Source organism: Phoxinus phoxinus (assembly GCF_949152265.1).
Source record: "Phoxinus phoxinus genome assembly, chromosome: 14".
Lineage (NCBI taxonomy): Eukaryota > Metazoa > Chordata > Actinopteri > Cypriniformes > Leuciscidae > Phoxinus > Phoxinus phoxinus.
Genome location: NC_136889.1, coordinates 17,563,893 through 17,574,027, shown reverse-complemented (window position 1 = coordinate 17,574,027; position 10,135 = coordinate 17,563,893). Strand labels below are relative to the sequence as shown.

General features: G+C 36.5%; 1 protein-coding gene across 4 annotated transcripts in view; it reads right to left on the bottom strand.

The window, feature by feature from the left end:
- Positions 1-4,523: 4,523 nt before the first annotated feature.
- ptpn20 (protein tyrosine phosphatase non-receptor type 20) overlaps positions 4,524-10,135 on the bottom strand; it is a 35,120-nt gene continuing 29,508 nt past the window's right edge. For all 4 annotated transcript variants that reach the window (XR_013800348.1, XM_079636390.1, XM_079636392.1 and 1 more), the window contains 4 exons: positions 7,318-7,652; positions 6,839-7,054; positions 6,240-6,302; positions 4,524-5,949 (listed from right to left, as the gene is read on the bottom strand). Coding sequence is in view for 3 of the 4 variants with exons in the window: in XM_079636390.1 (XP_079492516.1) it covers positions 5,833-5,949; positions 6,240-6,302; positions 6,839-7,054; positions 7,318-7,652 (731 nt within the window). In the remaining variant the exon portion in view is untranslated. The remainder of the gene's footprint in view (positions 5,950-6,239; positions 6,303-6,838; positions 7,055-7,317; positions 7,653-10,135) is intronic.

Sequence of the window (10,135 nt, the reverse complement as noted above, 5' to 3'; positions counted from 1 at the left end):
TTGCTTCACCATTGACAAACACTAGAATAGGTTACATGTTTCCTACAATGGATTGGAAGCAACTTTGGATTTCATCCAGACCTTGTTTTCTGTCTTATAAAATATCCCATTAGTTTGGTGTGAGAAACCTCAGCAAGCGAATCGGTGATTGCATAAACTGTCTGAACAAATCAAAGTGAATCACGAACAGTTTCAGACTGTTTTCTGAACCTGTTTGACCGATTGGATCAATAATGATTCATTACTAGTCTGGTGCATTGTTAGTTCTGATTCTAAACCGCTGTAGACAATGCTGTCCATGCTGGTTCCAAAAACGCATTCGGGAGTAAACAACCTCAGTATGTTCATTTGTTAACACACCAGACATTATCAACCGAGTCACAATGGAAATGGATGCTACCCCTGCGTCTCAATGTCCAGACTATCCATCCTAAACAGTTTGTGAGATTAAAATAAGTGTGTCCCATAGCATGTTGAAAATAGTAGGCCTATGCTAGAAGTCCCCGGATGGTCTACTATTTCCGGTGGATTTCTGAAGTCAATAGGCTTGTTTGAGATGCGCCTTGCCTCGCCTGAAATGTAAGTGAGAGTAGGCGGCTGCAGTGAGGGGAGGAGTGAAAAAAGTGCAGGCAAGCTGGTCCGTTCTCTCTTTTCATAGTGGATTAGACACCTACGAGATCAAAGGCGGATATCGCGGGATTCACGCTTGTGCACGGTGTTGCTAATAAACTATGTAATTTAAGTTCTGTTGCTTTTATAAGAAAATTAATATAATGAACAAGACACTCAAAGTTCTTATTTAATTACATACCAAAGACGTGTTTATCAATCATTTTTACTTTAATTACATAAGTTTTATTAAAAAGAATGAACCCATGTAGAGATTACACTGTCAGAGAGTTTGGAATACTCACACATAATTTATACACATAAAAACACGAAATCAGAGTTTTAAATTCAAACATTTTAAAGGAGAACAATACATCATGGTTGTTTAAACCAATGAAAAAATATACTTACTTACTTCCCTACTTTTGTAAGGGAAAGCCCACCACTAAGTCTTGTTCAGGCCTGTAATGAATGGTTGTTCTGTCTGTGACACTACGCAGTCGCTAAAGAGAAGCCAGGGAAGTGTAAAGGACAATGTAAAAAACAAACACACAAGCACCAGCTGTACTACGTCGGCCCAGATGGGCAGATCCCAGCACGCTCTTTTTCAGCAATCTTACTTTCGACTTATTGCAAACTGAATCCACAGACCTTTCGATTCCCTGATAGTTCACTTCACTTTCCACGGGACAGGAGCTGAATTGTCAGTGCACGTAAAGTTCAATCAGATTTACTTTCCAAAAATAACTCGTAGGCCAATTTTTTGGCACTTAAATACTTTTAAATGTGCTGTACCATGTGCAATTTCCTTACTTAATATTTTTTTAAGCTATAATCTATACTTCATCTTGTAGCGCTCAAGAAACCTGGTCATATTTTACAGGCCACATTGGAAGCGAGCCCTTCCTGCTGTTAATCAGATACATGACTACATGGGGGATACAGCACAGGTGGAACACTATTACTTACCCACCAGCATGCTAGTCAACACCTGCCCTGTTCTTCTAACCATCCGTAGTCTTCTGCTTTTCCCATCATTTCCTTTTTGTGACTATAAAGAAGTCCATAAGTGAAGCTCCAGCTGTATGTACACAAGACATCTTCTGTCTGCACGAGTCTCTGGTTGCTCTCAAAGATCCATTGGCTCCTTTTTATGAACTGATCCTTTGCTCTCCATAATTCACTGCAGATTCACTGCTTTTGTGGGTGAGACATCTAATTGCAAACAGAACTGACCATATTAGCACATGAACTAAAAATTATTTGTATAAATGTACACTTATTCCTTTAGCATAATTACAGTGATAACGTATAACAAAGTACCATGCTATTTACATTATATGTCACCATAGCCTATTTACTCATCAGTAAGTTTGCACTAAAATGTATTTTGATTTTAAGGCCAAATTTTGAACTGATCGAAACCACACATACGTCAAAACTACATTCTCCCGTCTGCATTAGAAACAAGTAGGCCTGTTTTAGTTTAGCTTAATTTTTTGAAGCGAAATGAACAGTAAGAAACTCTACAAAATAAGGCTATTAATTATTTAAATGAAGTAAAATGATATACAAAAAGCAATCTGCATAGCCGTATGCACAGCTGGCCAATTAAAAATCCGAAAACTAGGGCGTAGACGAAGATCTTTCTGAATGCTCTCAGAAAAGAAAGCGGATTATTTTTTTCTGCAAACAAAATTATTAAAGGGGTGGTTGATTATGATTTCACTTTTTTAACTTTAGTAATGTTTCAGTTTGAGCATAAACAACATCTGCAAAGCACAAAGCTCAACGTTCAAAGCAAAGGGATATATTTTATTTTACAGAAATCGCTTTTTAAAGACTAAATGGCTGGTAGGGACTACAATGAGCTTCTTCACGGGTTAGTGACATCACAAACCCTATTTGCATAAACCCTGGAACTCAATTTATAGATTATCAGAATATGCTAATGAATGACTAGAAGATAGTTAACTCCACATCAGCTACATAAATTCATCAACTAATTTGGAAATGTTCTGTTGAATTCTACGTTGTCACTTCTTGCGTCTCTCCATCTTTGTCCAACTCCGATTTGAACATAAAAGGCTAAACAGTTTCTGAAATTTTCAGTGGTGTCTGTGTGAGGTAATCGGAACTGCTAACACATGAGCTCTTGAGGCTCCGCCCTCTGTGCTGCGAGCAGCAGCTCATTTGCATTTAAAGCGACACACTCAAAAACAGGGTGTTTTTGCTCACCCTCAAAAAGTGAAAATTTGAACATGCTATAAAAATATCTGTGGGTTATTTTTAGCTAAAACTTCACATACACACTCTGGGGACATTATAGGACCTTTTTTTTTTTTAAGAATTAGGCGCAATGAGTGTTTTTGAAGTGTCTGAAGTGTTTTGTTTCTGAATGATGAGCTGGTTTGGTGCTTTAATTTATAGTTCAACTGAAGAATCTATTTTTATTAGCAACAGTAGCCTAACAATGTAATTCTGTGGAACTGAGGACGTTGACTTGGTAGTGCTGTATTACATTGTATGCTATTTTTACATTTGTTACCAAAAGAATTATGTCTGCACTGCACTGTGAACCCAAGAGTTGGTGGATTTACAAGGTGGCTGTGAGATCATTTCCACACTCTTATAAATCACTGGCTCTCTCCAAATACACGGTTCCAAATGACTTTACCACGACAATACACCCACTCCAGTGCTGTCTTCTTGAACTTTTCAGCTCAGTGACAAAAGCAGTGGCTCTGGAAGTGTTATAAAACTGAAAGATGAGCTTGGTTGGGTCTTATATTAATTCCTAAAGTATGTTCAAATATCCGCACATGTGGTTTCAGTTGCATGATCAATGATTGGAATATGTCAGAACCACATCCTCTGCCAGTTTCCTTCTGCAAGTGCACTAAATCAGGCCTTGCTAAAGCAATTGCTTTATGTCAGCGCGTTGATGTTGTCAAAAAATGTATTTTCATTGAATAGCGCTATTTAATTGTCACTTTGTAAATGGATGTAAATAAAGATGATGATAGGATTGCCAACAATTACAAAACATTACAATTAATGTCAGGGATTCCATTCCACCAACACATTATGTTTACTATGAGGCAACAGTGGCGTTGTTGGTCTTGACTAATTGAAAACATTTGGAGAACACGTTGAAGAAAACAGAAGCAATAATGAAATCCAGATGGGTTCTTATTATTGCAAAACATGCCTAAAATCACACCAGCAAGGGAAAGAGTGTTTCATTTGTTGAGCTTCTCAACAAATAGTGATTGTTAAGTGAATGATAATAGGGAACATCCCTCATGATGTGAAATTATCATTCAATTGTGGTTTAGCACTTTACAAAAAGTTGAAGACAACTCAAGCAACGGCTGCTATAATTCACAATATCAACAAGGCCTGGAACAGAAGAACTCGCCAATCGTGTTTTCACTCAAATGTTTGGCTTTGAAGGCTTTCCTCCTCTTCCACAAGGTCAAAAGGCTTTCCATGCTGTCACAAGAGCCCATGTGAGAGCCGAGGTGGTGTTTACTCTGCAGTAAAAGCAGAGTGGGAACACTCTGCCCCGTGTGCCATGGCATTGGCTGTAAAGATTCTGTTTTTGTTTCTCCTGAAATTCATCATCCACAGTGTGGCCGCAATGACAACTGGAAACCTCAGGATGTGTACAGATCAAGTGCAGGAAGAAAGGCTTCTGAGCTGTGCTGAAATAATACACATGATTCAGTGTGCTAGGATCAGTGTTGTAGATCTTTGTTATTGAATTGGCGGTGAATTATGAATATTAGCGATATAAAATTCTATAAAATAGAAACCCCAGTAAGGACAGTGATTCAAGTCACAGTTAGTTGTAAACTCTATGTGTTGTATTCACTAAAAAAAATCAGTTCATAAGAGTAATTCATTATTTTGAAACACATGAAATACAATGATATGTTTTTATTTGTAAAAATGGGTACAGTAAGAGTAATAGGCCTACATTTCTGATACATATAACTATAGCTCATAATTGAGCTTTCCATCAAAGTACAAGATTAATAATTTATAGTGAAATACAGTAATATAGTAGTTTGATCATGTTTCACAAAGCCTGTGGAAAATTAATGCAAATAAATATACGACTATAGATCAAATGCGGTTTACCCCTTTTAAAAGCTCTGATGTGCTCATAGTCTATAATAAACTCAGTTTAAGACATTTGTGTGCTGCAAATTATTGTGCTGTTGCTTTGCATCAAGCTCAACAGTGAGAAGTACTACAGTATCACAGAATATTGGTCCATTGCCATTTCCAACCCATTCACACATTTGTTGCTTAATATTATGAGTCTGATGTCTTACGATGGTTTACTGCAAGCGTTCTTTCTCCATTACAAGTGTAAGCAGATACTTGCTCTGCTGTCCAAAGTCAAATACTGGTTTCCAAGCGATTATGCCTGCTGGCAGACCCTCAGAAGCTATACCAGAAGGCTGTGGTTTGTAATCTCTTAGAATCAGTCCTATTTCTTTGGGTTAATTCCTCCTTCTCTGACCTAATGTCAAGTAAGAGGGAAAACAGATTTTTATTTTAGAAGAGTGCAGATAAAGAAAGATGAGCGGTAAACTGCCCACATGTAGAGAAATCAAAAGGCACTTTGCTAAAAGTATCTGTCCAGCAGCTGGTTCTTCTGAGAGTGTAAAAATCATTTTGAATGAAGATGACCACTCTCGCGGCTACTAAAATCAGACACTGCAATACTGACAAATCAAAACAATGCAATTCTGTAAGAAAATGTGACATACTTCAGTTTGGATCAGTATTCAAAACATACATTTTTGTATAATGATTTGAGGCTGAATAGTAAATTCTTTAAAATGTGAAAAATAAGTGAATTAAATAATTAATGAATTGATTAATTCAATTAATTGAACTGAATTAATAATTATTGTGCATAACTTTCATATTAAAGAAACTAAAACATGTTCAAGGCAAAATGACTAGGAGTCCAGAAAGGCTATGAAATCAGTGTTTTTAAGCCAAAATGGTACAAAAATATATATCAGATCACACAAGGACTTTGCACAGTTAATGGAAATATCTACCATATTTCCTATGATATATTCAATATTCGATTAATAGAACTAGTGGCCGCACTATATCAGACACACACGATCAACACACCACCATGTCTGCCACTCCAAGACACATATATTGTTGCCTTTCTGAGACACTTGTAAGATTTTAAGGACTGTAAGGATGCGTTAATGAAGAGGTTTCGGTTTGCCAGTGGTGACCATGAAGAAGTGAGATGCTTTGTAACACCTCCAGCCAGACTTTGTAACAAAAGAGGTATTGTTCCTGAAATCAGAGAGAAGAATGGTAAAACCTCTCCAGTAAGTTTATTCAACTTCCGTATACTATACACTCAGAAGAAGGGTAATGCACACAGAATAAACACAGAAGATAAGTATTATATTCTTCCCAACCCCATTTTGATGCTCAATAGAAGCTGATTAAATAAATTAAAGCCATCTAAGACCAACTCATGATTGACAGTTTTTTTTTCATTGGCTAAGGGGCCATGTGCCCTAGAGCATTATATATTCACCTGAAGGAAACATTCTTACTGAATGTCCTGATTTACTCACCTTGGTCTGAATCATCCCGTGCCGCTGGAGTCTCATTTCCTTTACTATGTCACTCACATTAATCTACGGGAGCAAAACAGAAGTACATAGTCATAATTCATGTTACATTTACAGTACTCGCAATTTATATTGGGGGGATGGCAGCTAAATATGACACATTCTGACTTACTTTGAATTGCTTTTTTTATTTATTTCTAGTTTCTCTCACAATTCTGATATTTTTCTCGCATTTCAAAGTTTATATTTCAAAATTCGGAGGGAAAAAAGACAGAATTCCGAGTAAACCTGCGATTGTGAGAAAAATTTAACAATTGCGAGTTTATATCTACATCTAGCAATTATTACCTTATTTCTCAAAATAATTGCGAGTTATTAAGTCCAAATTGTGAGATATAAACTCACAATTGAGAAGAAAAAAAGTCAGAATTGTGAGATAAAAAGACGCAATTACTTTTTTTTTTTTATTCCATGTGTGGAAAAAATCTTCCATAGAATTCTGGCATTATTTGCATTTAAATGAATGATAATTTTCATATTTAGATGATCTACTGTATTGTTTTAAGCTTAGTGTTAATGCTATAATGGTGTAAAATACCTACACTTAGGTCTTTCTCAATGAGACTGAGGATGACATCAGTGCAGATGAGGACTCCAGCTCGGCCAATGCCTGCACTGCAGTGGACTGTGATCGGCCCTTTAGAGTGTATAGCCCTCATGTAGCGAATGAAGCACACCAGCTGCTCGGAGGAGTGAGGAGTGCCATGGTCTGGCCATGTGGTGAACTTTAAATGCTTCACAAAGTGAACGCCTCCACTCTGGAAAGGTACACAGGTCAATAATGAGTTGCATAAAAATATTTACACGTTTTTGCTGGAAAAAAGCAGTTGAAAATGAAATGACGTTTCTTTTTGTTGCCAAGTATACATTTTATTCTTCTTAATACCTTATACAATTTTGGATCTCACATACATTTATCTTGCTTTAAGTATGTTGAAGGCATATTACACAGAAAAGGTTACAATAAGAAAAAATATTTTTGGATGAGATGCAATATTTCCATCAGGTACATGCTCCTAACCTCTTTTTCCACCATCTTGATGACCTTAATGTGGAAATAGCCAAGCATCTGGTAGTTATCCAGGAAGAGCTGGTAACGGCTGGTTTCTTTGGGAACATCGAGTTTTTCGGGCCAGTACTTGTGGCATTTTACCCGGCCACGTTCCACCTCCTGGGTCATCATGGCGATAACATCAGACTTGTTCTCCCACACCATCTGCCAGAAGTTATCCTGAGTGCCAGGCAAAGGGCCCTGAGCGCAGATGTAGAAGAGCTCCTCTGTGCCCACCTTCATACAAATGTAGCTGGCATTGATGTAGCCCTCGTTCTCTCCGACAGGAACACGCGTCTTATCATCTGATTGTTCAAACAGTAGAGAGAAACAGGGATTGTAGATTGCGATTAATTCATTTTAATACGCAAATTCACATTTGAAAAACCAAGCAATTACTTCTGCTGTAATGATATGTATTTGCCTCGTCCCCAAAATCTTAGCACATTTGAGCTTGAACAGGCATGCATGTTATTTGGCAATAATATAAGATAAGAAAACAACAGTTAAACTTTCTATGACGGCTCAATTCCCACCGGGCAACTAAACCATCTAGTGCTTATTATGAAAACCAGAAGGTACAGTATACAATTTTTCTGTTTTAAGATTCAGTCAAAATCCAGCAAACAAACAAAACTCTTGTGCATTTACTATCAAATGTATGTTTCCCAAACCACAAACAAATTTTTATTTGAAACGCAGGTTGGAGATTTATACGGGGCCTCAGCATTCCTGTAATGAGGTGATTGCTGTTGTTGGCTCTGGTAGCCAACAGTGTTATTAATCTACAAACCAGGAATGCAGTGTTGTTGGTTTCCCCATAGAGGAGAAGGAACAAATTGTGCCCAGGTACAGAAAATAGCTCCAAATAAATGAAACAAGCTCTCAAGGTCATGGCGGCTGGAAAGCCAAAAGGAGTGAGCACGGGAGAGCAGGGTGAGAAGAATGTTCTAGACTAGAGTATTCTCATGGTGGCTTGTTGGTCAATGCAGCACACTTGAGACTTTACTTTAAAATAGACTCATTTATTCTCGGAAATTGAATCAGTGAGATGAATACTGATTTTTGTTTAAACTATAAGTCCCATTTTGCTTGATTTTCTGTTTATTCAAGTTAAAATAATGACATTACTTTATCAATCAATACGTTAATTGAACGCTTCATACAGATTAAATATAATTTGATACAATTTTTTTTTTGTTCTTTTTTTTTACTAAGAAAAGCTGACGATATATACACTACACTATTCAAAATATTGTGGTCAGTAAGATTTTTTTATTATTATTGAAAGAAATTAGTACTTTTATTCAGAAACTATGCATTTAATTAAACAGTATCAGTATTTTATCTGAGTATTTTTACTTTTACTTTACTTCATTCCAACGCATAGTATCCAACTGCATTTCATAAAAACATGTTGTGTCTCATTATTTTGAACTGAAGAAATGGTCACCCGATCCAAGACGCGACAGCCGCGTCCAATTCGTTATTTTCAATTAACCTGTTAAATCTGTTTGCGAATTACACTGAATGATTCATTCATGAGTTGGACCGATCTGATTGCATCTGTTCCCGATTCAAAAACTGAATTGACAAGTTGAATTTTTTTTTTGAATTGATTGATTCAAATCACCGGTTAACAATTCACAAGTCTGACTAAAAATGAGCTAAGAATGGGAGATCCTTAGAGCTTGTAAGACATGTTCCTGGATCAACATATTTTGTTGATCCTGGAACAACATTCCTGTCTGAAAATGTATTCCTAGCCTTATCCCTACCCATAACCAAATAACCCATAATTTATAGGTGAATAAGAATGGTGTAGAAGCCCTGGTTGTAAGCCTAAACTTGACATAAACTGTAAAATCTGATTGGAGTTTTGCACTCCAATGTAACATGTAAATGAGAGTAAGACTGAATAATTGTTTTTGGGCCCTCTGTGGGAAAAGCAAAACCAAATTAATTGTGGTTATTTAAATTCTTATGTCAAACCCACTGCGAAAAATTTGGGAGTTCTTTTTGATTCATTTCTTAAGTTTGACCTACATATAAATTCGGTAGTAAAGTCATGTTTTTTTCCATCTTAAACTTCTGTCCAAAGTTATAACTTTTCTATCTTTTAAAACAGTCACACATGCTTTTGTTTTATCTCGCTTGGACTATTGTAATTCACTGTATATTGGATTACCCCAATCCTCCATATTATAGCTTCAGATGGTCCGAAATGCCGCAACCACGTTTTTACCTGGGGTCCGTAAACGAGAACAACATTACTCTGATTTTAGTTCCTCTTAATTGGTTGCCAGTGTGAGTTGAATTTAAAATGTTGTTGTTTGTTTTTAAGTCAGCAAGATGCTTGCGATCCTCAGACAGTATTACACAGTCATATCCAAGATCAAGATTGAAGTTGCGAGGTGACCGTGCGTTTTCAGTGTCCGGTCCTAGGATATGGAATAGTCTTCCTTTATCTGTGAGATCTGCATTGTCTGTACATGAATTTAAATCAAAGTTACAGTCTTATCTTTTTACCCTTGCATTTCATTCATTATAACTTTGGTCTCTATTAACTCAAACCTAGTGATTTATTGCCTTTTATTAATGTGTGTTTTTTGTTGTTGTTTTTTTTGTACAGCACAGTGGTCAACATTTTTTGTGTTTATTTGTGCTTTATACAAAATACTAATCCCAAAATAAGTTACTAATTTTAGGATTTAATATTGTACATAAAAATCATATTTATGTCATGACTGTCACTTGTTTGAAAGCTAAATCTGCTGTAAAAGGGTGA